Source organism: Prionailurus viverrinus, chromosome D2, assembly GCF_022837055.1.
Source record: "Prionailurus viverrinus isolate Anna chromosome D2, UM_Priviv_1.0, whole genome shotgun sequence".
Classification (NCBI taxonomy): domain Eukaryota; kingdom Metazoa; phylum Chordata; class Mammalia; order Carnivora; family Felidae; genus Prionailurus; species Prionailurus viverrinus.
In genome coordinates, this window is record NC_062571.1 from 47,194,169 (window position 1) to 47,221,845 (window position 27,677).

A 27,677-nucleotide genomic window follows, 5' to 3' on the forward strand; every position below is an offset into this window, starting at 1 on the left:
GGACAAAGTGTCAGTGAGCGACGGCCAGTGGGGCAAGCCAATGATGGCAACAGAGAATGGTGCGCTGGAAAGCTGGGGGTTTGTGGGGAATGATGGAATTAAGGGAAAAGAAGTTTCGAGGAGGGACATAGTGTTGCTGCAGTTCAGGGTTACTAAGTCAGTAGAGAGCTGCTTCACAGGGGTCAGGAAGTGCTGTGACACTGTGGAGCCCTCCTTCAGGGCTGTGGCAGAAGCATCGAGGCTGTTGTCAGAAGAGCAGATATGCTTGAACAGGGACATGTCTCTTCTCTTGCATGTTGCCTTAGGGTCCCAGGCTGCAGAAGCAGGGACTGCTGAGGGTCCCATAGGAGCTGCCCCGGGGGCCGACCCTTGCTCAGCAGTCACACAGGCCCTCAGATCCTCGAGGACGTCCCAGGGCTCAACCACTGCCCTTCAGACTTCACTCAGCCTCATCTCCATGACCTCCCCGCGCAACCTGCAGCCTCAGAAGGCGGCCCTGGCTCCATCATTTGTGGAATTTGACATGTCCGTGGAAGGCTATGGGTACAACATGTTTCCTTATGCTTGGAATGCACTTTATTAATTTCCCAGGGCCCTTGTAACAGCATCAGCTGCTTTCTGTCCTCATGGTGTAAGAGAGAGTGAGGTCCCTGCAGAGGGACAGAGGGGAGATGTCATGGCCAGAAGTTGGTTTTTGGTTCAATGATCTGAGATACTTTTCTGTTTCCAGATGTTTGTTTATTCCGACTGTGTCTACAGTTATGGGAACCAGCACAGAGTATCTGGTCTCTGGAGGGATCGGGACAGGTAGGTATTTCTCAGGGGGTTTAGCTTGCTGAGCCGTCCTCACCCTACCCCAGAATAAGTGCTTAGGGAGCCTTGATTTCAGATTCCGCTTGGCATTTCAAGAAAGTGTGAGTCTTTGTTGTTTCTGTATATCTGTAGAGGAGTCATCCTTCCGGTTTGTCATGCCTGTTTTAGGGCGGGAGGATCCTGTTTATTATGTGTCCCAAGGGCCCGTCTGATGCCTCTGCATAGAGTGGGGACTCAGTGAACACTGATGGGCTCATTCGGTGATTTGATGTCTGAGTCTGTGTTGGATTCATTTTGTCAGTGATTGACAAAAGTCGAAACAAACACCTTACCCCGCCTTAGGACTCTTTCTAGAGAAGAATATAAGTTCTATGTGGATGGCCATCTGATCGACCTGGGCCCTAGCAGGCTTTGTGCACTGCTGTGCTCGGCTAAAAACTGCCTGGGAAGGACAGGGCAAGAACCCGGTGCCGCCCGAGCTAAGCACCCTCAGTTAGAAGAACCTGGGTTTCTCTGGAACGGTGGGCGCTGAGGAGCCATTGCATTCACAGCCCAACATGGGGCACCAAGTCTGATTCTGCTTATTCACGGAGGACAGTGGGCCTGCTCTGCACTGTAACCCTGTTACAGGGCAGGAGGGCGTGGGTTTGCCTACAGTGGAGGCTTCCCCATACAAGGTTCAGCTGAGTAAGGCTGGTGTCCCCTGCCTCTCACAGCACACTGCCCAGCTTTAGATCAGCTGACCAGTGGGCCAATGATGACCAATCTCACGGTTATGCACCCCTTCCCTTGGCAAGGTGGCATGGAATAATAGGTGGGACAGAATTGGAGAGAGGCTTTGGGGATCTACACTCAAGTCCTGGTGGGAATATGTGAGTATTAAAAAGAGGACAAGCTTCTGCGGCATGGGGTCGACATAAAGTGGGCATGAGTCAGGTGAGGCACAGAGCTGGACACAGTAGGGCCACCTCTGGGCCGATTCAGAGCCACGGTGAGTCTAGACAAGATTCCAAGGCAGAGAAGTTCTAAGGGCATGCTTGTTCTGTCTCCAGGTGCTGCCAGATCGTTCCCTCCACTTGGTGGCCTGACCTTCTCCTGCTGGTTCCTGATCAGCAGGCACAGCACAGTCACTGAGGGCCACCCTCTGCGCTTCCTAACCTTGGTGCGTCACCTGGCCAGGACTGAGCAACCCTTCATCTGCTTCTCTGTCAGCCTGTGCCCGGACGACCTCTCCTTAGTTGTGTCTACAGAAGAGAAAGAATTTCAGTCCCTGGGTAAGGCGTTGGGAGCTGTTTTCACCTACACTTGGGGAGAATGGGGCTAATTCAGCAGCTTTTGGCACAAGAGCCCAGGAGCCCAACCCTCCTTTGGTGGCTGGTGGCTGATCCAGGCTCTGCCATTTAGAGCTCAGCCTGGCTGTCTAAGCTCATCCCTCTGTGATGGCCAGAAATGGCCTGTTCTTCTTGTGTTCCCCAATAGTGTCACTGTTTCATAGGGAGACACCCCAGGGGTGCCTTGGCATCATGGGCACAGAGCACAACTGCTTACTCCCCCCTCCTTCTTAGGACTGTAGGGCAAGTGTGCATGGCTACAGAGGCGGTCTAGTGCGGAGTAGACCGCAAAATCTGACTCCTGGACTTGAATACTACTTGCTCCATGACCCTGGGCAACTTACCTAACCCGTCTGTGCCTCAGGCTGGTGAATGAGAGTCGTGATAGCACCTGCCTCCAAGGGTTGTTGTGAAAAACAAAACAAAACAATAACCCCAAAAAACCCGAAGTGAAATTTCTAACAGTTCTTAAACCCATGTCTGGCACAAGGCAAGACCTCAAGCAACGGTGGCTGCTGTCGTCATTATTTTATGAGGGGGTCGAGGCCTCCGCACGAGGCCCTGTTCTGGGTTGCTGCAGCATGGCGCCGCATGCGGGTGTGGTGTTTGTGGTCTCTTGCAGACATCATGGAACCCGAGGATGATCCTGAGCCTTCTGCTGGACGCCAGCTTCGGGTCAGGTGTGGCCAGCTGCTGGCTTGTGGTCAGTGGCACCACCTGGCTGTGGTTGTCACCAAGGAAATGAAAAGGAATTGTACCGTTTCCACCTATCTGGATGGACAGATCGTTGGCTCAGCCAAGGTGAGCTAGTTGCCCCGAGCTCCACTTGCCCCACAATGCTTTCCTGGCTGCACCACTCTGGAGCGGCCTCAGGTCAGTTGGTCCTTTTCATTTGGCGAGGGGAGGGGGCGGGGTCAGTATCTAATGAAACTCACCTTTGGCGTCCAGTACACTTGGCTGAGCTCATGCATAAGAAAAACCCAAAGAAACAATAGAACAAAAATCCTTCAGAAAATGGAATGAAAGCTGCACAACCAGATCAGAAGGTGAAACGTGGACATCAGAATAGTCATAAGAGAATATAAATTCCCAGAGTGAATGAGGCTTTTCACAGTTTAAGTTATGGATACCCTAGGAAAGTCTGCGTGGGGGTCTCAGGTTCTACTTTTCCAAGAAGCTTGGTGGTGAATCTAACACAACTGTCCTTCCACCATACTTGGGAGCCAGGCGCTAGAGCTTGAAAGACACCAATACCTCTTGCCAGATTTACAGCAAGGATGATGAGGAAGAGATGATTCCCTGCACAAAGAAGGCAATGGAATGTGAACACATAGCTGGAGGAAGTATCTCGTCACTGCCATTTAGAGTCACCTGAAGTCCTGAGGCATAAGGCAGAGGAAGCTGGGAGAGGAGGGACATGGCAGGAGTGCTCCAGGACCCACTGTCGGAGATCCCCAAAGAAGTCAGAGAGAGAAGCGCCCAGAAGACAACAAAAGGCAAATGCAGCCAGAGTGGCACCCAGGTTCCAGAGAGAGCATCTCAACCTAGGCTGCATTCTTGAATCACCTGGAAAGTATTTTTAAAGTTCTGTTGTGCAGGTTGCTCCTAAGATGAATCATAACAGAATCTCTGGGTGCGGGGTTAATTTGGTGATGTTTTCAGAGCCTCTCAGATGATTCTAACATTTAGCCAGAATGGATGACCTTAGATGAATAGGTTTCTCATTTCGATAGTTTGGCATTTGAGGCTCGATAATTCTTTGTTGTAGGGACCCATTCTATGTATAGTATGATACTTACCAGCATCTGTGGCCTCCCTAGATGCCATCGCATCCCTCTCTCCCCAGTTGTGGCCGCCAAAATTGTCTCCAGACATTTCCAAATGCCCCCAAATCACCCCATGTTGAGAATCATTAAGGTAGAACAACCTAAATTCAATACAACACCTAAAGATGAATTCGATGCTGTCATCAGGTACAATTGTTTTATCAAATAAAGGCAGTGGTAACCAGAAGGATTCAGCAGGAACTTAACAAAAGTAGGTTTTTTAAAACAAGAAGCTAACTCTTTTCTCCAATCGTTGACAATACCGGCCTTTCTTTCTTTCCTTCCTTCCTTCCGCCCCTTCCTTCCTCCCTCCCTCCATCCCTCCCTCCCTGCCTCCCTCCCTCCTTCCTTTCCTTCTTTCCTTCATTCTTTCCCTTATTAAATCTTTTTGAGCACGTATTCTATGTTAGGAACTATTTTAGATGCCAGGAATTGTCCATGACCACCAATCAGTACCTTCGGGAGTGTGCATATAGTACAAAACAGAAGTTAGATTTATTAAGCTTGATGTAGCAAGACACTCTACTCCCTGGGGTAACAGGGACTTGGAAGGAGCATATATGATATGCGCTTATTTAAGGTGATTTTGGGGAGGGTTCAAAGAAGTGGAGGTTGGTCTGTTCTCAACCGGGTACCATCAGAAAGAGGGAGTTTGATGTCCGTGCATGTTCAGAACTTGTATCCAGGAAGTAGGAATAATGGAGCAGGTTAGAGTTGTTCTTGGAGAGAAAGCTAACTCATGTTAGCCAGGATGGGAAGGGTGGTTACTTTTGTGGTTGCACAGTGTCTTTGTTATTATCTGTTTAGGCATGATTATAGAGGAGGCTTCCCCCCGCCCCAACCTTTTTTTTTTTTTTTTTTTTTTTTTTTTTTTTTTTTTTGCAAAACATGTTGGTACTCTGCCTTGTTTTACAGAATAGGTTGGTATTCTGTGAAATAGTTCATGTACTTTGAGGCTAAAGGCAAGTCCTATTGGTGTTTGCTCGCACCTAGCACAGGGGCAGGCACATGGTAAGCCTGCAATAAATACTTGATGAATTGCATTGCATTTAAGGCCACAAGGAGGAACACGGACTGGATTGATAGTGTAGTTGAGTGACCTGGTACATGGATGAACATCTGGCCTCAAGGGACCAGCTAAACCGAAGCCAGTCAGGAGGGAGGTTGGCAGTAGTGTGATGTCATGGGGATATGCCAAAAATACGTGGAGAATGACCAAGGGTTGAGTCAGACAGAGTTGACTTTCCAAGATGATCTCAACAAGTTGGTTCAGGATCAGCAAATGAAATTTAACTGGGGTACACATGAAGGCCTGTGTTTAGATGCAGACATATGCTGGATAAGAATAAGATGGGAGAGCTTAGTTTGGGGATGACCCAGCTTAAGGATTGTTCTCTAATGTTAGAGATTTTCTATTAATTTCTAAGTTCAGCTAGGTTAAATTTGGAAATGTGGGGAGTATTTCAATAGCCTGAACGAGCAAAATGACGTGGGAGCAATTTAAGACATCTTATGTTTATAAATCAATCCGAATGGTGCTGTGAGTAAATGCGCTATGAATTTGGCAAAAATGCAAGCTGGATTGCAGGAGGGGGGCAGAGCTTCAGGTGGGACAGACAGAAGTTCCTATCTGAAAGGAGGGAAGAGAGGACAGCACAGTGGACTTCACTTTTGGCAAGGCTGGTGGCTGAAAACCTGGTTTGTTTTTGTTTGAAAATCTCATTTAATTGATAGGGAGTAAAAGAATATTTCTGAAATTGTGTGACCTTTCCTTTGAAAAATATGTATTTACATACATATGCATAGATGTGGTGACTTTATAGTCATTATAAAAAATAATATAAACACATTTTGAAATAACTAAAAAATAGAGCAAAGATAAAATATTGCCTGCATTCCTTCTATCTTACCATAGTTTGTAATTTCTTTCAGTTTTTTCCCTTTAAAAAAGTAGTTGCAACTTTATTGTGTGGAAAATTTTGTATATTACTTAGCTAGTTTTAACTATTAGTTAAGTCTACCAACATAAGCTTTGAAATGATCATTTTAGGAGTTCCTGGGGGCTTGGCCGGTTAAGCAGCTAACTTTGACTCAGGTCATGATCTCACTGTTTGTGAGTTTGAGCCCCGTGTCAGTCGGGCTCTGTGCTGACAGCTCAAAGCCTGGAGGCTGCTTTAGATCTTTGTCTCCCTCTCTCTCTGCCCCTTCGAACTCGCGTTCTGTCTCTTTCTCTCTCGAAAATAAATACTAAAAGACGAAAAAAAATTAAAAAGTGAGAAATTATCATTTTAAAATTTGTGATACTCTGTTAACTATTTTCTTTTATTGAAATTTTTATTGAGATAATTGTAGACTAAAATGTTGTTGTAAGACATAATAGCAAGAAATCCTGTGCACTTTTAACTAGTTTTCCCCTAATGGTGGCATTTACAAAACTCTAGTACAATTTCATAACCCAATTTTGCTATTGATACAATCTGCTACTTTATTCAAATTTCCCAGTTTTATTTATACTTGTATATATGCGCATGTGTTCCACACAGTTTTATCACATGTGTAGGTTTTTGCATCCATGACTCGTGCCAAGATTCAGAATGTTTACATCACCACAATGTTCCCTTGTGTTGCCCATTTATAAAAATTATAGCCACTCCCATTCACCCACACCTCTCTCCCCTATCCCTGTCCCTGACCTTGGAAAACAATAATCTAAAATGTTGTCATTTCAAGGATATTATTTTTATGAAACTGTACAGTGTATGATCTTTCAAGGTTGGATTTTTCAATCCACATAATTCTCTGGAAATTCATCCAGATTGTCGCTGTGCACCAATAATTAATTCCTTTTTATTGCTGAGTAGTTTTTCATGACCTGGCTATATAACCATTCACTGATTGAAGGACATCCGGGCCGTTTCCAGTTTGGGGATATTACAAATAATGATGCTATGAACATTTTTTCCTTTTTTTGTTTTTTATCTTTGTTTGTTTGTTTGTTTGTTTTGCTATGAAGATTTGTATACAGGTTCTTGTGTGAACTTAAGTCCATATTTCTCTGAGATAAATGCCTAAGAGTTCAGTTGCTGGGTCATAGGTAATTGTGTGTTTACTTTTTATAAGAAATGGCCAAATGATTTTCCCAGAGTGACAGTACCATTTTACATTTCCCACCAGCAATGGATTAACAATCTGGTTTCTCTGTATTTGCAGTGGTCACTGGTTTTCAGATTAGCCGCTCTGATAGGTGCATAGTGATGTTGTGTTTTTAATTTGCACTCCTTTCATGGCTAATGAGATTAAAAATCTTCTCAAGCACTTATTTGCCATTTATGTAACCTCTTAAGTGATGTCTGCCCATGTTCTGTGTCCATTTTCTAATTGGATTGTTTTTTTCCTCTGGGGTTTTAGAGGTTTTTGATATATTCTAGATACTAGTCCTTCGATGTATGATTTGCAAAGAATTTCTCCTAGTCTCTAGCTTGTCTTCCATCTTCTTTCCCATAGGAGTTTGCAGAACAAAAGTTTTTATTTTGATGAAGGATTCATCAAATTTTCCTCTTATGACTGCAAAGGTTAGGTTGAAGTTCACTTCTTTGCCTTTGGATGCCCTGTTATTCCAGCAACATTGGTTGAAGAGGCTATCCTTCTTCCATTAAATTGCTTTTGAAACTTCATCAAAAATCAGTTGGGCACATTTGTCTGGGTGTGTTTCCAGATTCTATATTCTGTTCTACTGATCTATGTGACTAGAACTCTACCGATACCACACTATCTTAATTATTATAGCTATGTAATAAGCTAGCCTGTGTAATAATATTGGTTAGAGTGGTGTCTCCCACTTAATTTTTCTCTTTCAAAAAAGATGATCAAAAACATTGTTAATTTTTGAAAAAGAAGAATTAAGCTATTTGTTTAAGCTATTCTAGGGCTTGTGTCTTCAGATACAAATTTTAGAATTAACTTGTCTGTGTCCACAAAAAACCTTCTGCCATTTTGATGGGAACTGAATTATATCTATAGATCATTTTGGGGAGAAATGATATCTTCCCTGTGTTGAGTTTTGCTATCCAGAAACATGGTATGTCTCTCCATTTACATAGGTCTTCTTTGATTTCTTTCATCATCCTTTTTGAATTTTTAGTATGTAGAATCCATACATGTTTTCTTAAATATTTCATTTTCTTGGGGCGCCTGGGTGGCTTGGTCGGTTGGGCGTCCGACTTCGGCTCAGGTCATGATCTCACGGTCCGTGAGTTCGAGCCCCGCGTCGGGCTCTGTGCTGACAGCTCAGAGTCTGGAGCCTGTTTCAGATTCTGTGTCTCCCTCTCTCTCTGCCCCTCCCCTGTTCATGCTCTGTCTCTCTCTGTCTCAAAAATAAATAAATGTTAAAAAAAAAAACTTAAAAAAAATATATTTCATTTTCTTTTGCACAGTTGTAAATGATAGTGTTTTTAATTTTAGTCTCTTCATGTTCATTGTTGGCCTGTAGAATGTGATTGACTTTTGTGTGTTTATCATCTATCCTGTGACCTTGCTGAACTCACTTACTAGTTCTAGGCATTTTTTTTTTGTAGATTCTTTGGAATTTTCCACATGGACATGTCATCTGCAAATAGAGATAATTTTATTTCTTCCTTTCCAATTGGATATGTCTATAATTATTTTAGTACATAAAACTTAATGAATGTGCCAATACTGGACATTTGGGTTCTTAGTGGAATGACTAGAACAAAAAAGATAAACATGTTAGTGTCTCTTAATATTCCTTATCAAATTTGTCTCCAAAAGCACAGTGTCAGTTTTTTACTCCCACCAGCATTTTGTAAGCTGTTTTCCTGCACTGTGTCTCAGCTTTGAGAGTGAGATTTTTAATGCTTGTAGATATAATAAGCTTTTACTTTGAGAGAAGAAGGTATATCATTTTATCTCCATAGGTGTTTATTTGATTAATTCTGAGGTTAAATCTCTCCCTTTCTCCCTTTTAATTTTAACAGATGTTGTACATCCAGGCCTTGCCAGGGCCTTTCCTTTCAATGGATCCATCTTCATTTGTGGATGTTTATGGATATATCTCTACCCCTCGAGTTTGGAAACAAAAGTCATCATTAATATGGCGTCTTGGCCCTACATACCTCTTTGAAGAAGCCATCTCAGTGGACACTCTGGAAGTTATTAACAAACTTGGCCCAAGATACTGTGGTAACTTCCAAGCTGTGCATGCCCAAGGTATGGAGTGTTTTGATTTATAATGATCTTGCTGATATTATTTTATTAAATGGACATCCAGTTATTTATAGCATATTTATAAAAAATAAACTCAGTGTAGGTCAGTCATTAGGGAAGACCTCTGTAATTGAATCATTATAAATTTACAACCCAACAGAAAATGTCACAGAAAAGGAAATGACAATATCCTTTGGATTTCAACTCTGAAGCACATAATGGAGGAGAATAGGTAGGCAATACCATCAGCAAAGAAAGAGAGGAGAGAATGAGATAAATAAGTTGCATTCCTTTTAATGAAGAAGCTTTTTAACTAAAGCATACTGTTGTCTTCAATTATTAAACAGGCAGACAAACGCATCCACATTTTCATTATTGATTGCTGGCTGTTCAAGCAGGGAGTACTGCTCTCTGTGCTCTGTTAAGTCAAGGGGGTCAGCTCCCATCTGGGAAGAATGATGAATGAATTTATGTACAGAAGCCTTGTGCATTGTGAAGGGCGATTGAACACTGTTGAGTGTTTCTGTCTCCAGGACCCATGTCTTCTTCAAGCTTCCATTTCCTATGGCAAATGGTACTGGCCAGAGCCATGCGATGAGGTCAAGTCTAGAGCCAAAATTTTGCTGACTGGTTATTCAGACCGTGCAGCTCTAGGACCATGTGTGGTTCTCCTTGACCCAGGGACCAAGGTGCTCATTCCAAGTGGAATGTTCGCCACGGCATGTAGCTCATCAAAAATTTTAGGGCTTTCAGCCCAGCAGATTTCTTTTTCTTTTCTTTTTAAATATTTATTTATTTATTTTGAGAGAGAGAGAGAGAGAGAAAGAGAGAGCAAGTGGGGGAAAGGGAAAAGGAAAAGAGAGATTCCCAAGCGGGCTCTGTAGAGCCTGATGCAGGGCTCCATCCCATGAACCGTGAGATCATGACCTGAGCCAAAAACCAAGAGCTGGACACTTAACCGACTGAGCCACTTTGGCGTCCCCATTTTTTTTTTGTAAGTCAGCTTTCTTATCACTAAGCATTTTGGTTTTGGGGAGTGAGGTTATAGCATATCCTTGGTAGATGTCTCAAGCTCAAGGTGATTTCACACCTTGAATGCCTCTATTTTATAGTAGGGTTAATCTTATGAGATTTGTCCACAGTTTTCTATAAGTGTCAGAGAAGCACAGGTAGGGACCAACATGTGATATAAACATACAACATGCAAACATACAACGTAACAACATAAAATAGTCCCTCAATGATGACTTCACCATATAGCCGTAGATATTTATTTTTCTGAGGTTGTACTTTCTTTTCTGTAAAGTGAGAGTAGAGATGATCAAAGATGTGTTGTTTTAGGAGAGGACCTTGATACAGAAGCGACGCCCCTGGTTGCAGAGGAAAGGGTTTCCTTTGGCCTTCACATAGCCAGCTCCTCTATCACCAGTGTTACGGACATCAGAAACACTTACAATGAGGTGGACAGCCGCCTGATTGCCAAGGAGGTACGACTTCTGCCTTCACCTGTTGCCCCCTTTTGGAATCCTGATCTCCTGGTTTGCTTTAGTTTTCAGCGCTTAAGTGAACACTGATTTGTGTTGGCGCATGTGTAGACAGATACGCACAGGCACGCTTCCCATTTCGTTTGTTAAAATATCGTATGCCTCTCCACCCATTAGCATCCCCCGAGACTAAACCTTTCGTTTATAATTGCTCAGAGAAGAAAGTAGGCAGTCTTTATTCTTCACTGTAGAGCAGGAACAAGTGGAATTTGAAAAACCTTTGTGACACTGAAAACACGATTGAGCTTCCCTTTTCTGGATGCAACTGACCACGCCCCCCAACCCCCAACACTGCAAAATGTTCTGTGAGTTGCCATGTGTATTTTAAACAGCAAACTTGGAAAACAGCAAGCCGACATGTTTGTAGATGAAGATGCCATTAGATGAACTATTTCCTAATGCCTGCACAGAGCGCTCTTTCGCTTAATGCTGAGAAATTTGAGCTGATTTGTTGACATCCTCTCCACCCTCACAGAAAGAAGGCCATCTCCCTTTACTGAAAGGAGAGATCAGGGATTAGGTCTGTTGAGCACACAGCTGTGCCTTCCCCACACGGTACCCCAGATTCCCATCCGCCTGGCCCTCTGAGACTAGTGAAGCCAGGGCGGGCAGAGACTGGACAATGTGGACTGGGAAGGAGGCAGCCCGGCCTTCGTGGCACTGTTCCACCTCCACATGTCCCTGGGCCCACCTTGCCCTCATGAGCTCTTTACTGTGACATATGGGACATCGTTGGCACAACAGCATAGCCAAAGCTACTCCCACATGATTAAGGCACAACTGGGAGGCAGGACACGGGAACCTGAAGTTCGGCTTCAGTCTCCCTGACGTTGGTTCATTTATTATTTATTCACCGACCTTCACTTACTGAGTGCCAACTCTGGACCAGGTCTCAGGCACCTCGCCTCCAGGACCTCATGAACAAAACCTCTTCCATTTCAGGAAAGTTTCTTGGGACTAATTGTTGCCAATTTCTCTAGATGAACATTTCATCCCGTGACAATGCCATGCCTGTGTTCTTGCTAAGAAATTGTGCTGGGCACCTGTCAGGTTCTCTTCGAACCGTTGGAGCTGTGGCTGTGGGCCAATTAGGTAGGTCAGGCCTTGAGCTTTTACTACTATTTGGGAAGATGGGTGTGTGGCTGTCATTGCTTGTGCAGCCTAGAAGTCTGAGTGGCCATCCAGGGAGGGTGAGAGTTGGAGAGTCAGCCCTGTCAGAGAGCTGGCCTTCCACATCACATAGAAGCCAGTTCACCTTGCTGTATCTGGCAGGTGTTAATGAACTCAGCTACTAACCAGGCTGACATCTATGCACAACGGAACCTATCTAGTGGGCACAGTGGGGTCTTTTGACAGAAGTAATGGTTGTGGTTGTTTGGGTAAAAACAACAGTCAGTTACTACTAGTTGCCAAGAGCAAAGCAGGGTGTTAGTGAAGGTCCAATCTCGCAGGATCTAGAGAGCAGACAAAAGCCACAGGTTGTCAGAGCAACCAGTGGATTGAGGCTCAGAGGGCATGTGACTCATCCAGCACGCTGGAATGAGACAGAGGCAGTGATCTGAAATCCCGTGGGCTGTTTCAGCCTTCTGGTGACCCAGGAAGAACTTAGTGCAGGATCTCTCAGTGAGCTAAGGCTGACAAACGTCCCATCCTTCCTCCCAGCCTGTCCCGTGTGCACGAGCCCTTCTGCTGTGAAGGGACACTGGCAGCTCTTGCCCTTGCAGGCTTCCAGGGGACTTGCCATAACCTCGAAGCTGCGATCTATTGATGGAATGCCCCTTCGTCCCACACAGGTGTAAGGGTGTTCCACTCCATCCCAGCAGCCAGCAGTCTGGACTTCATTGGTGGGCCTGCCATCCTCCTGGGCCTCATTTCCTTAGCGACGGACGACCACACCATGTATGCGGCCGTGAAAGTCCTGCACTCTGTCCTGACCAGCAATGTCATGTGTGACCGTCTGATGCAGCACATCTCTGGGTACCAGGTAATCCAACCTCCCATGTGGGCTGTCATTCCCAGGGAGCAGGGAAGAGCTTCACTGGCCTTAGTGGACCTTTCCTCCACGGCAACTTCTAGAGAAGGGAAGCCAGGAGGGAAGGGTCTTGAGACTAGTGTCGCCACAGCAGAAGGCCAAACAATGGCCAGGCAGAGAAGGGCTCTGATCAGAATAGGGATGTTCGTCTGTATACCTGTACCTTTCACTGAATTCAAGAATCACTTGTGGTCCACCCACTTTGCACCTAACACAATGGCTAGGAGCCCAGGTGGAGGAACCAGGTGCTGGGTTTGAATCTTACGTCTTACTCAAACTTGCTATTTAACCTTGGATGAGTTACTTACTTACTCTCTCTGCCTCAGTTTCCTTACTTGTATGATATAGACTATCATACCTCCTATATCATGAGATTGTAGTGAAGGACGAGGTGATTTAATTCAAGCAGGCTCCGGACTGACAGCAGCAAGCTCGACGTGGGGCTTGACACACAAACCTTGAGATCACGACCTAAGCTGAAGCTGGATGCTCAACTGACTGAGCCACCCAGACGCCCGGGTCTGCAGTCTCTTTTATAAGGGCACCAGTCCCATTCACAAAGGTTCCATCCTCATGACTAAATCACCTCTCACGGGCTCCACCTCTCCTAATCCATCATATTGGGGATTAGGTTTCAACACGTGAAAGTTTTCTTTTTTGGGGGGGGGGAACAAAAACATTCACTCTGTAGCACTGTCTAAGAAGGTGGACAAAAAAAGCATATTATTGTGAGACAAAAATTCCCAAAGACTTTATCTGAGTAACAAACCCACCAGATTCACAGATTTATTGTACCTTTACAAATGAAGACAGAAGAGGGAAATTTAAAACGCTTCTCATGTTTTACAAAAGAAATATTGCAAATATTTATGTCTTCGGGGCATATCAGAAAGAAGGGCTGGACAGCGGTAGGGCAGGTGGGAAATGACAGGTTTGAGTAAAGCAACAAGATTACTGTTATTATTATCATTTGCCTTCTCTGACTACTCTTTATAAAGAGAATCTCCCTCCATCCTATCCCATCTCTTTCCAGACACCTTTTCTTGCTTTCTGTTTCTTCATAACCTGCATGGCCAGTTGGTAGGATCTCTATATACTTGTCATGTTTGTGGTCTGTTTTGTCCCCCTAGGCCCCTAGGGAGACGTCCCATGAGAGTAGGACGGGTCTGCTTGTCCACCCTAAGAGCACGTGGTACACAGCAGTTACTCAACAAGGTTTTATGAATGACTCAGTGAATGCAAACAAGGGTCTTCAATTAAATGGCCTGCTTAAGAGTAAATTTAATTACTTTTAGACTTTTACTTTATTCATTTGCTGGTTTTCTGATTGGACCTAAGAGCACGAGAGCATGAACCCCTCTATATGTTATTTCTATCCAAACTTGTGTATCATCCTCTTCTCAAATGAGGTGGCATCCAGGCAAGTTTTAGAAGATGGATTTTCATAGCATGGTAAAGAAGGACAGTGTTCCAGACTAACATTAAGAATACTTAAGGGATCCTGAGGCTCCTGGGTGGCTTAGTCGGTTGAGCGACCGACTTCAGCTCAAGTCATGATCTCACGGTTTGTGGGTTCGAGCCCCACGTTGGGCTCTGTGCTGACAGCTTGGAGCCTGGAGCCTGCTTCGGATTCTGTGTCTACCTCTCTCTCTGCCCCTCCCTGACTCATGCTCTGTCTCTCTCTGTCTCAGAAATAAATAAACATTAAAAAAAAATTAAAAAAAAAAACACTTAAGGGATCCTGTTCAGTGTCCTCCATGTGGAGGGGAGGAAGGACAATGATGGGTCTGTGCACAATAACCTGGATGGAGAGACAGACAATGACCAGAACTCTGCTACTCCAAGAGGCGCGTGGATTTTATCTTGGAAGGGATGAGCAATCATAAGAAGGCTTGGAACAGGGAAATGGAAGGATTCATGCTTTAGAATGACCTTTGAAACCACAAAGGAAGATGGGCCAGAAGGGTGAGATTTGAACAGGGGACTGAGAGAGAGTCCAGCATGCTATGAGACTACATTTCTGGCCTGGAAAGACTTGGGATCTTTGTGGGAAGGGTGGGCAGATAGCACTGGAAAGCAGTTCTGTGTGTCCAGAGTGCTGCAGACAGGAAGGAAAGAAGATATTTGGGACATGCTAAATCTGAAATGTCTGTGTGACATCAAAGGTCAAATGACACACGGGACAGATAACTCTGGAGCTTAGAGGGGCAAGCTGGGCTGCAGGTATAAATGTGAGAGTCATCCATACCATCATGATGATATTTCAGACAAAGGCATTCAAGAAATGGCCAAAGAGAAGGAGTAGGAAGAGAAGAGAGGAGAGCTGAGGAGGAAGCAATAAGGATCTAGCCACGTACAGGCTGAAAATATGATCAAAACCCAACAAAGGAGATTGAGAAGCAGAGGGGAGAGAAACTGAAGAAAGTTTTGTTGAAGAATCTGAAAGAAGGCAGTATTTCAAGAAGGCAGGTGGGATCAAACAATACTAAATGCTGATAAATAACAAAGCAAATGAGGACAGAGATGTGTCTGTTGGATTTGGCACCTGGAAGTCACTGGTGACCTTTCCAAGACGATTGGATAGGTAGAAGCAGTAGCCATTTGAAGAGGGTTGAAGACAGAGGGTGAAGTGAGGACATGGGGCCAGAGTGTGCCTATTAATGCCTTCTGGAAGTTCACCTACAAAGAGGAGTAGAGAAATGGAGTCCAAACTAGAAGGATTAGGAGTCAAGAGAGGGTTCTTTTTAAGATGAGAAATACTACAGCATTTTTGTCAGGGGGAGGAAGTGACAGAAGAGAAAAAGAAAGAGATGGATGAAGCTAGGAGAGAAGAACTATCCCACGGAGCCATGTTCTTGAGGAGGTGAGGGGTGGGTTCCAGAAGCTCTGCGGATGGAGACCCTGCTTATGACCAGAAAGATGCAACACAGGTCCCTGTAGATCTGGTGTGGGCAGATGAGAGCGTTCATGTCTGATGGGTTCTGTCTTCTCAACAGACAGGGTTGGGAAAAGAGGAGAAGAGTTGAAATTCTCATCTTTGGCATGAAGAACACCAGCTTACTAGAAAAACAGAGTTGGCCACCAGGCTAAATGAGGGCTACTTTGGCATTTGACACTGTGACTGCAAGCGAAACCAGTCAGCATGCATGTGTGATTTTTCTCAATCTTCAGCCATCCTAATTATGTCTTGGTGGGGGAGTGGGGAGTGGTCAGATTTCAGATATATCCAAGAAGTGGCTGGAGCAATCTGGAAAGATATTGAGTATTCACTGATCACAGCTGCCTTTAGCAGCTGGGCTACTATAACAGAATATCACAGACTGGGTGGCTTATAAACAACAGAAAGTTATTTCTCACAGTTCTGGAGGCTGGGGAAATCCAAGATCAGGGTTCCAGCATGGTCCGGTTGGGTGAGGGCCCTCCTCTGGATTGCAGATAGCCAACTTCTCATTGATCCTCACATGGGAAAGATCAGAGAGAGGAGGCAAGCTCTCTTGTGACTCTTACAAGGGCACTAATCCCACCATAAGGCTCCACCTTCATGACCCCCTCTAATCCTAATTACCTCCCGTAGGACCCACCTCCAGATCACATTTCACTGTGGGAAAGTGTTTCAACACATGAATTTGGGGAGGACACAAATGTGCAGTTTAGAACAGCAAGCAAGACTTCCTTTAGAGACAATGTCTGGCAGGACAGGGCTGGGCAGTGTCAGATCCAGGCTTAGAAACTGAGCTATGGATGAGATGGATGAGAACCCAGATGCCAAGAGATGGCTAGGCAGCCTGACTTTTGTGTGATTGAGGTCAACAGAGACACGAGTCTAGTTAAGATCTATCTCATTAGTCTCTGAGGTAGGTATGGGCCACAGGGACCCCATCACCTCTGTCCTCGTACGGAAGTTGGCATGTGGCTGATTCCCTGGGCCTGGCACAGTAAGTAGAAAGGTCCATCGGGTGGCTGCAGCCTGAAGAGATGGTGCAGCTGAGCTCATGGGGAGGCGTGGCTTCCTGGTGACACGCCAACGTTTGTGGGATGGCTACGAATGCACGATCCAGTAAAGGAAAATGAAAAGAACACTCAGAAATGTAGGAGGAAACCAAGAGAGAGTAGCATTCTGCGAACACGGGAGGAGATTTTCGGGAAGAAGCAGGGGGTCCCTAGTGAGAGGTCAAGTCACACGAGTACAGGAAAGTGGACACCGGTGGGGAAGCCGCCACAAATTTGGTGTGTGTTTTTCTTCTGGGATCGTGGGGACGAGGGAGGTGGCACCAGAGAGCAGAGGGCTTTCGGCCTGGGTTGACCACACGTGCTGGTAGGAACAAGCAGGGACGGAGAAAGAGTTCTAGTGATGCACTCACGAGGAAACCGCTTTGTGTTTTCACTTGTTCAGATAATGGCTTTCCTCCTGAGGAAAAAGACCTCTCTCCTAAACCAGCGAAGTTTTCAGCTCATCCTCTCCATTGCCGGCACTGCAGAACTGGGCTTCGGCTCCTCTCTTGTCACCAATGTTGGTGTCTTTCAACACATCCTCTGCAATTTTGAGGTAAACTGGAGACTGGTCATTAGCCCTGAAGGAGTGGGTGTGTGTGATGGGAAAGAAAGTCTGGTGCTTCCTCTAAACTCAGCAGCTCAGCTTCCTCAATAGTCAGGAGGGTCGTGAGAAGGAAAACCTTAACGACTTTGGAGCCCAGAGGCCCTTTTTATAATTAAATCCTACCACCCATGGGCTGTGCGGCCTTGGGCAAGTCCCTTGATTTCTCTGAGTTCTAGTCTTCTAGTGTGTGAAATGGAGACCGTCATCTCTCCCTCACAGGCTGGTGCGGGGGTCAAACCAGATAGTATCTGGGTAAGGGCCTTAAAACCGTAGGTTTAAAAAATATATACCCCTAGTTCCGTTGAATGGTGCTTTGCTGTTGACAAATGTTCCTTGCAAGGGCTGACTGAGAGACCCTGAGGGTAGGCCTGAGGCTAACAGAGGAGGACTGCACAGAACTTTGGGTGGATTGCTCCATTCACAAGACTATTTACTAAGTGCCCACTGGGGTCAGGCATTAGCCATGTCCTGGAGACGTGGTGATAACCAGGATCCAGCCTCTTGGGCCCAGGACATAACCAAGTTGACACTACACTGTGCTAGGTGCCACGGAGAGACAGGCACAGGGCATTTGGGGAGTGGGGTGAGACCACAGCCAATTCAGATTTCCCGTTCAGGGACTCTGGGGCTGAGTCTGGCAGAGTGCATTCAGTGGGGAATGTTCCAGGTGGAGTGGGCACTATTTGCACACAGGAGGGATGAGAAACAACCACGGGGATTTGAAAGCAAGTGGCTTGGAGGGTCCCTGGAGGGCTATTTGTTGCAAGGAGAGGTGAGGCTGGAGGAGGAGACAAGACAGGCTGGAGATGCTAGGCTGTAGGACATGCGCTTTAGCCAATCCGTGCTGGAGTCTGTGGAAGTATTTTAAAAATGGATATTTTTAAGCTCAAAAAATGATATGCTTATTGTAGAATACTTAAAATTACAGAGAAGTAGGGCAGGGGAGGAAGCTCCCGTTTCTGAGACCCAGATGGCCTTTGCCAACTTTTAAGGCATTGCTTTTTTGTACTTCCTATGCACAATACACATGTATTTTCATATCATAGTCACGATCATAGTGTAGATATTATTTTAAGTCCCGCCTTTCCTCACATAATATGGACATTAAAAGCATTTATTATGGACTCTCCCCCCCCCCCCTTTTTTTGTTTTGGTTAAAACACTTTTAGTGAAAAGGGAAAGACACTGATGTCCCGCGTGTCTGCTCTTCACATTTTACAATATTAGGACGCTCTGGAGCCTACAGCCTCGGAGGAGACACCATCATTCAAGTCTAGCACAGTCCTCACTCTCCTCCTCAGAACTCCTGTTCCAAATGATCCTGTGTTAAGAGCAAATATTACAGCTCATTACAAGACGGAGAGACAGGGACAACACCACCTATAGCTCACCTCCCAATGTCTGGGACTCTAAGAACCAGACAGTGGCAAAGACATAAGCCCTGGGCCACGGACAGGCAAATGGGGAGGAAATAGGTCTTGAGAAAGGAAGATGAGGAACATACGAGGAGCCAGGGAATAAAATTAGAGGCACACTAGTGCTAGGAAGTCCCCTACGACCTGTGCTGCATTGCTGCACACCCAGTCACTGAAAGTCCAAAAGAATATTTGTGAGACCCATCCAGTCAAGAACTCGAGGTCCGCTCCCTCACGTCATGCCCCTTTCGTAGTCTCATAGGCTCCCAGCAAGCCCTATGCTTTAGCAACACTTTTCAACTCTCCATCATTACTCCTTCAATGACCCTCACCAATAATGCCTGTTAAAGATGTGAACTTCACATTTAAAAACATTTATTTTGTACTTTTGCAAGTATTGTTCTGAATCAGAATAGTATCTGTCTTATGGCAAATTCCTGGTTTCTTCACTATCCCCCTATTGTCAAAGTCTTAGATTATTCTGCTATGTTATTCATATATGAATAAATGTCACTATAGATGGCACTTTTGTGCACACAGTTCCCTTGGTTTAAAAACTATTTCCTTTGAGTAAATGATCAAAGTTGAATTGTTAGGCTTTATAAGCAATTTTCAGACTATTGATATGTTTTGCTAAATTGCTGATATCCAAGGAGGTTAACTAAAATACCACACGACAGAGTTTTATTTTAAGCCTATTACTCTGGTGGCAGGAGCCCCAGGCAGGGAGAGTGGGTCATGAGATTGCTACAGAAATCCAGGTGAAAAATTTTGAAACCTAAATTTTGGCAAAGGCAGTGGGATAAGGAGGAGGATTAATGAGGCTCCTCATTCATAGTAGAAGTGGTATAGAGCTGAATGGAAGGAATACTGTGTATAACACAGTATAAAAAAGTACTGTGCATTGTGGGGGGCTGGTGAAAGCTGGATTTGGAGAAAAAATTATAAACGTCAATGTATATATTGGAAAAAAGAACACTTGAAAGTAATGAACAGAACCTTTAGATCAAGAAGATAGGATGACCAAACAAAAAGAAAAACACAAAAACCCTAAACAAAACAAACAAACAAACAAACAAAAACAAAATTCAGAGGAAGAAGGAAGGAAAAAAGAGATGAGAACATTAATTAAGTAGGAAAGAAACAAACATAGAAATGTCAGCAAGGCCAATAACTGGTTCTCATAACACAGACAAACTTGTTGGGATTGGCCAAGGTGGGGGAGGGGGGGGAAATGAGAGGCACAACGAAGTAATATTAGGAAGGAAAGGAAGAATAACCACGGAGGAATGTGCAATTAGAAAGGTAGCAAAAATAGGATTAGCAACTTTGTGCCAATAAATGTGAACACTTAGCTCATTTGAACAATCTTCAAAGAAAATTTGTTTTCAAAATTCACTCAAAAAGAGGTAAAAACTCAAATGGTCCCATAACCATCAAATAATAGAATCACGCGTTTAAAATCTTACAAGCCAACAACATCCACAAGGCAAGTCCAGGCTCAGGGTTTCTATAGGGAAGTTCTACCTGTCAGCAAACAGGCCATTCCAACCTTATAAACTCTTCCAAGAAACTGGAAAGGGAGCACTCCCAGCTTATTTTATGAGCTAATCTTGAATGCAGAACCGAAAAAAGACAGTATGGGAAATGGAAAAGTCCAGGCCAATCTTATTCATAAATATAGCTAAAAAAATCCTAAATAAAATATTAGCTAATTGAATTGGGCCCTGGATCTGCTTCTGAAGATGGATGAAAGGGTTGTAGAGGTAGCCAGCCAGACATGGAATATAGGCTCCCTGTGCACAAAAGGAAAGGAGATATCCACAAATGACCTCACTATACTGATAAACAAGACAGCATGCCTTGGCTGCACATCTGTACCTTCTAGAGTGCCGTGGCTGTGCTCCGGCAGCTTGGCTCCAAAGCATCTCAGTCAGCAGCCCCGCCCAGAAATTTCCAATGGAGGAACCCACCACCCCCACACTGTCTGCTCCTGGAATGACCATGAGGTCCATCCATCCCACCCCTCCCTGAGTAAACTCTTAGATAAGCTGGTGCTTTTAAAGCTGGAGTTAAGAACACAAGCAACCCATAACAACTAGAAGCTAAAATAAATAAATAAATAAATAAATAAATAAATAAATAAATAAATAAGAAACGAAGTAACATTTTAAGATTAGGAGGGAATTTCAAAAAGAAGAGGTCTTTCACAAATGTCTGCCTACATCAAGTAAAGAGTGAGGATGTGTAAGTCGTAGATTTTGTAATTTGTAAGATTGTGTAAAATTTGGAAGTCACTTGGAGGTCACCTGGGGGTCACTGACAGGCCTGGTGAAAGGTAAATTGTAGGGTCAGAAGCGAGGTGGGGAGAGCACCGTAGAAGTCAAGATAGAAGAAAAGGAGAAGAGCGTAGAAGGAAGTTTCAAGACTTAAGGGACTTGAGTCTGGTTGTAGGCTGAGGAGGAGGAAGCAGTGGAAAAGGATGGTTAAAAATACCAGTGAGAGTGTCGCTATTGATGGGACAAGCGCTTAAAGGAGAGGGAAGGTTTAGAGACAAGAGAGTGGGTTACAAGAGAAAGTGTGGGATCCATGCATAATGATTGAGGCAGCTAGTTGAGAGGGAGGAGCGAGACAGGAAGTCGAGAAGCAGTGGAGGGACAGGAGGTTGAGGTTTTGGGTTCCTTGAAAAAGGGACAGGCCAGCTCATTCTGAGAGTGAGATGGTCCCAGGGGTTGGGGAGAGGGCAGAATTTGACATGGTCTCCATCTGATGTTCAAAGAAATCTAATGCAGACATCTCAGTGCTGTCCTTAGTACAGGGGTTATGTGACACAGGATAACAACCAAAAGGTTCAATTATCCATGTTTCCCAAAACTCAGGTAGTTGGTATTATGTAATTTCTAAAGAGCTAGGCAGCCTCCAATGGCAGCTTCTTACTGTCATTGCTCTGGAACAGAAACAGGGATATGCTTCTGTGGGAAAGGTAAGGGCTCAGGAACACACAAGATTGTTAGGTTCAGTCTTTGACTTTCTCAGTTCTCCCGGCTCCCGGCACTGACGCTGGCATAGCATTTGTTCAGTGACTGCCTTCACGAGTGACTATGCCACGTGTTTAGGCTCTTGGACTCCTCCAGACTTGCACGTTGGGGTGCCATGCCTGCCTACCGCCACCCCTACCAGGGCCACATCAGCCCACACCAGCTCTCCAAAATGGCAGCTGCCCTCCTCTGTGTGTTCCGGGTAGTGACTGTGAAACAGGGGCTGGAAGTCTGTTAGTGTTTCTGGCTTAAGAGCAAGCCGCTTATTTTATCTTGATTTACTTTGCATTCACTCTTTTAAAAAATTTAATGGGTCCTTATTAAGTGCCCATTATGTGGCATGTGTGGTCCTGGGCCCTGGGGACTGGAGAGGGGTGGTCTCTACCTCCATGGGCCCCCTCATAAACTTGGGTCCTCTGAGGCTCTTTTGCTTTCACTCTTAAGAGGATGGAGCCATGGCCACCTGCTTGATTCAAGTGAGGTCGATTATTGACCCTAGGGGTCACTGTCTGCAGGAGATGCCTGGGGGGAGCACAGGGGAGAGACAAGAGAATGGGCTCCATGGTCAGACAGACCAGGCTTTGAAGCCAGCCTCTGCCAATTAGAAACCGTGGGGCGCCAGGCAAGTTACTTAGTCTCTCTGAGTCTTCACTCTTCTTAGCTACTAAATGCAGATAATGATATCGTTTTAGGACTTACAGGGCACTTCTTGCCTCTAGAACATGGCCTCATTTAGAAGCGTGAGCTTTCTTTGCTGCTCTACGATTGCACTCTTGCAATCCCGTGTCGGAACCTTTTTAATTCTGGGCCTTAGGAAATGTCAGTATTTAGAAGTAAGAAATAGTCAAGCTCTCTGAAAGGAAATAGGCATGAGACATGAAGGCGTGCCATCAACTGTGCCCCAGAAGGATGGTTAGCCGCTGTATCTCATTTACTGTGAATGATAACGACCTGAGTGATAAAGTTCACTCTCAGAATCACAGTGCATCTCCCCTCTGTGCACAGCTCGCAGAGCAGCTGTATAAGGGAAGGTGTGGGCGGTGCTGCAGGATTTACGGAGGAAAGAAGTGAAGAAACTGATGCATGCACAAGTTGGGTGCGTGGTTGCGGGAGCATAAACCCAGACAGCCAAGATTCAGCTTCTAACTCCAGTCCTACCACTTGCCAGTGGTGAGTGGGGCCTGTCACTCAACTGGTCTGTGTCAGGCTCTATTTTCTCATCTCTAACTTGGGAAGACTGGTATTTGCCTTGTAGGCTCCAGCGAGGATGAACTGCGTTTGGGGTATGGCTACACGGGCAGCAGGGCTGAGGGCCAGACGGAGGTGAGGGCGAGTGTCCTTGGCTCAAATCTAGACTCACACGGAAGCACTGGGCAGCAGCAAAGATGGGGAGGAGAGGAATGGCGTCTGAGCTTCTCCCCGGGGCAGGCACCCTCTAAGTTCTAGGTGTCGGGAGAGTGGGTCAGATTCTTGAGCAGCTAAATTGTGTTAGTGAATTTCAAGCCTAAGGAGCTTGCCTAAGCAGCTCTGTACCTGCTTACACTGCCTGGAATCCCTTCTTCACACACGTCTTGGTTTCACTGTGTGTTTGTTGTCCCCAGCTCTGGATGAATTCTGCAGACAACCTGGAGCTCTCCCTCTTTTCCCATTTTGTGGAAATCCTTCGATCACCAAGGTAGGCTGGGCTTTGGCGGTGCGGGGGGCTAGGACTAATGGCTTCATGCCAAGAAGGGGGACTGAGGGGACAGGACAGCCAGTGGCTCAGCAACCATGGCCTTCTCCCATTTCCAGACCACTGGACTCCCAGGTGACAGCATGTCTGTCTGGGTCTATTTGGGCTGCCGTGACAAAATATGATAGACAGGGTGCTGAATAAACAACAGAAACTTATTTCTCACAGTTCTCGAGGCTGGAAGCCTAACATCTAACATCAAGTCTAACATCAACATCACTGGCAGATTCAGTGTCTGGGGAGGGTCCCCCTTCCTGGTTAACAGCAGTCTCCTTACTATAGTGTCGCCTGCTGGGAGGGGCGAGGGAGCTCTCTGGCATCTCTTTTATAAAGGTGCTAATCCCATCACTAGGGGATGTGTTTACCTCCAGAGACTGTACCTCCAAATCCTATAGTTAGGTTTTAACACATGAATTTTGGGGGGGACACGAACATTCAGTCGTAGCAATGCCCTTCCCAGTGGCTCACTTATGTGGGGCAAGTCTGTCTCCCTGGTGGATTTGGGCCTTGCACCCTCTCAGGGGCTCAGTATATGTGGCCAACAAAGGAAAACACTTCTCTGTGTCCTGTTTGCCTCCCAACCCACTCTCCCTCTAAATGACTTCTCCAAGTCACTTTTTAAATCATTCAGGGCTCTTTTGGTTGCAAGCAGCAGAAATACAACTCAAACCAACTTAAGGAAGGAAGGGAGGGAGGAGGGAGGGCAAAAGGAAGGTTGAGAAAGGGGGAATTTATTGGCTCGTACATTGGAACGGGGCAGATCTTCACATGTGGCCGGGTGGCACTCACACTACTTCATCTGAGACCTGTCACCTGTCTTGTTCATGCTTTCCTCCATGCTGGCTTCATGTGGGCAGATGGCAAGATGGCTGCTGGGCAGCTCCTCAGGGCTGGAAGTTCAAGAGGAACAAGACAGTCCTGTGGAGAAGGAATACAGAAAAACAGGCTGCTTAGCGCCATGATAAGAAAGAGCACAAAACACAATGAGAGCTGTGAATACAAACCACACACAGAACTGGGCTGGTTCTGCCTCAGTATCAGGGATGTGGAGGTTGGCAGAATTTGTCCTGTTAGTACTGAAAAGACAGTTCAAGAAGGAACCACCCACCCAGATTCGCCCTCCTTCACCTTTTTTTTTTTTTCTTTCCTTTTCCCACTTTCTTTCTGTACTTGTTGTTTTCTTAAAGACGGACATTTATCCTGGGAGCTGTTTTCTTTGGTTGAGTAGAACTTACGGGAAATTGAATTTGTGATTATCCTAAGAAGGGGGATGCGGATGCTTGAATTCTGTCTTTTTCCCCTTTGACTCCTAGTGGCGTGTTCATCCACTTTGTGGTTTGGGGCGGGCAGGAAGAGCGCACACCCCAGACAGACTCGCCAAGGGCCCCTCGCTCCTGGCTGTTGGAGAGTGCTCCGCGGTCGCACGCGAGTCTGCTGTCTTTGTTCTGAGTTTTCTGAGACCAGCATTAGTTTTCCCTGAGGCTTGGAATTTAAAAGTCAATAACTGGGGGTTATCTTTGAAGGCAGTTTCCGGGGGGGTGGAAGGGCATGGGAGGCTCATCCCTGAGCAACTTTCGGCAGACACATATTCAATGGGTGTCTGACAGCATTTTGATGAGTTGCCAAGAGAGCATTGGAGTCAGAGGGCCATGGAGCAAGCCCAGCCTGGGAAACCTTTTTAGCAGAAACACAGCAAATTTGGTTCATTCCAGTAAAAGCTTTTACTGCCTTTCTCCTGGGCTCACCAGGGAAGGACCCCGGAATGCTGAAGTTGCTCACCAGGCACAGCTTATACCCAAGCTCGTCTTCCTCTTCAATGAGCCGGGCCTCACCTTCTCCAAGATCCCCACCATCATTGCCATCCTAGGCTGTCAGCTGAGGGGCCACTTCAGCATCCAGGACTTGCTCAGGTACTGTGCCACGCTTCCCAGGGGGAAGGGCAGAGCCTTGGGACTATTTCACAAGGGTATATAGGCCTCAGTTCGTTCTCTCCTGACCACACTCGACCCAGCAACATTACCCTTCAGTGCAGTGGCAGGTTCCATTCCCTTGGAACCTTCCAGAGGTTCTGTTCAGGGCTGAGAGTTGAGAAAAGGGGTGGTTCTGCAAGACTCCCCTCAGGGCTATGTGCTCACAGCTCCCTGGTGCCCAGACGTACTTACTATGCCAAGAATTCAAGTTCCTGTGAGCACAGTCCTCCTCATCAGCCATTGACCCAACGTGTCTGCTTTTTGCAGACTTCCCAAAGGACAGTCCCAGTTGACATGGTACGTAGCCTTTTCCATCCTCAGCACTCTCTGTTATGTTTATCTGGCAGAGCCAGAGTTAACTGCTCTGATGATAGATTTTAGAAGTCTCTGGAAACACTGCATTGATCACAGAATAATGTGATCTGTCTCAAACCCTCCCTTGAAGCCGATTTGGGTGGATCTGTGTAGAAAACCTTCATATGTGTTGAGCAGACGTGGGTGGAGCCCACCACTGAACATATCCCTCTCTCTCTGCATTAAGAATTGGGCTGTTTGTTGTCTACACCCTCAAGCCTTCTTCGGTGAATGAGAGGCAGATCTGCGTGGATGGAGGCCTGGACTCCTCAGTGTCTGGTGAGGAGACCTTTCTCAGACATCAGTCTGAAAGCAGCAGGATGGCCCCCAGGGCACCCCTGAGAGCCACCTGTCATGGGCCCATTTTGTAGAGGGAAGGGCTGAGGCAAAGAAAAGGGAAGGTACTCACAACTGAGCAATTGTTCCCAAGTAGTGGCTTGTGAGGTCATAGTGTTATGAGTAGGGTTACAGTCATATCAAATTGTTTATTCTTCCGTCACAACCTGGAATGGCTTCTAAGACCTCCAGGATAACACTCAGTTCCCTATAGGCCAACAGGTGGGATCCTTCATGACCCAGTTCCTGCTTACCTTCTTGGTTGAGTCCTTCCTACCTCTGCTTCTCTGATGAGCCCCAACTTCAGCACTCTGAGCACCTGCACATCCTAATATGTGATGGTGCCCTCCAGCCATGCTTTGTATGTGTTGTTCCCTTGGCAGAAATGCCTCCCCTGTCCCACCCCACCCCCTGCTTTGCCCACTGAGTTAACCATTCCTGGTCATACCAAGCCAGGTTAAGTCACCTCCTCTGGGCTTCTAAAGTCCTTGCGCTTACTCTAATGCACAGGTTAGTGATTTGTTTTTTGGGGTCTCTCTCCTCCCAACCAGGTGCAGAACAGAAGCTATGTCATGTTCCCTCTGCCAGGGCAGGTGTGAAGGGAACTTGGTCCTGGGCCCTACAGATCTGTGCTGTCCAAGATGGGAGCCTCTAGCTACATGTGGCCATTTACATTTAAATTTTAACTGGTAGAAATTAAATGCAATTAAAAATTCAATTCCTGGGGCGCCTGGGTGGCGCAGTCGGTTAAGCGTCCGACTTCAGCCAGGTCACAATCTCGCGGTCCGGGAGTTTGAGCCCCGCGTCGGGCTCTGGGCTGATGGCTCAGAGCCTGGAGCCTGTTTCCGATTCTGTGTCTCCCTCTCTCTCTGCCCCTCCCCGGTTCATACTCTGTCTCTCTCTGTCCCAAAAATAAATAAACGTTGAAAAAAAAAATTAAAAAAAAAAAAATTCAATTCCTCAGTCACACGAGCTCCATTCCAAGTGCTCGATAACCACACGAGCCTAGTGGTTACTGTATTGGACAGGAGAGATAGAAAACATTCTTATCATTGAAAAAGATTCTATTGGACACTCTTACTTAGTCTAGGAAAATGATCTCTTATCTTTAGGTCAAACCTGAAGAGTAGGTATTACTATTCCCATTTTGCAGATGAGGAAACGGAGGCTCAGAGATAGAAGACCTTTGGGGCCAGAATCCAAATAAAGAGAAATCTGATTCCGCTTCTCTAAACTGCCACATCAGTCATATTTCTGCATTCACGTGCCCTGAATTGGTTGTAAAATAAGTGGTTAACCAAGGGAATGAATGAATGGATAATGGGCCAAAAGTAAGCTTATTCAGTCAGCCCTTCGTCTAATATGGACTGCATTCTGAACTCTACAACGCAAGCTCTATTTTTAGTGCAACATTGATATGCTGAAGGTTTAGTCTGGAAACACATTGAGAGCAGGAATTGAGATCG

General features: G+C 45.7%; 1 protein-coding gene across 11 annotated transcripts in view; it reads left to right on the forward strand.

The window, feature by feature from the left end:
• WDFY4 (WDFY family member 4) overlaps positions 1–27,677 on the forward strand; it is a 291,014-nt gene that overhangs the window by 93,119 nt on the left and 170,218 nt on the right. For 9 of the 11 annotated variants that reach the window (XR_007145178.1, XR_007145179.1, XR_007145177.1 and 6 more), the window contains 12 exons: positions 306–543; positions 731–807; positions 1,866–2,087; positions 2,767–2,945; positions 8,965–9,196; positions 10,535–10,680; positions 11,718–11,829; positions 12,531–12,721; positions 17,163–17,315; positions 23,421–23,494; positions 25,300–25,461; positions 26,063–26,154. Coding sequence is in view for 7 of the 11 variants with exons in the window: in XM_047824339.1 (XP_047680295.1) it covers positions 306–543; positions 731–807; positions 1,866–2,087; positions 2,767–2,945; positions 8,965–9,196; positions 10,535–10,680; positions 11,718–11,829; positions 12,531–12,721; positions 17,163–17,315; positions 23,421–23,494; positions 25,300–25,461; positions 26,063–26,154 (1,878 nt within the window). In the remaining 4 variants the exon portion in view is untranslated. Of the gene's footprint in view, positions 1–305; positions 544–730; positions 808–1,865; positions 2,088–2,766; positions 2,946–3,408; positions 3,700–8,964; positions 9,197–10,534; positions 10,681–11,717; positions 11,830–12,530; positions 12,722–17,162; positions 17,316–23,420; positions 23,495–25,299; positions 25,462–26,062; positions 26,155–27,677 lie in introns of those variants that run through there. The other 2 variants (XM_047824344.1, XR_007145180.1) reach the window with 2 other exon arrangements.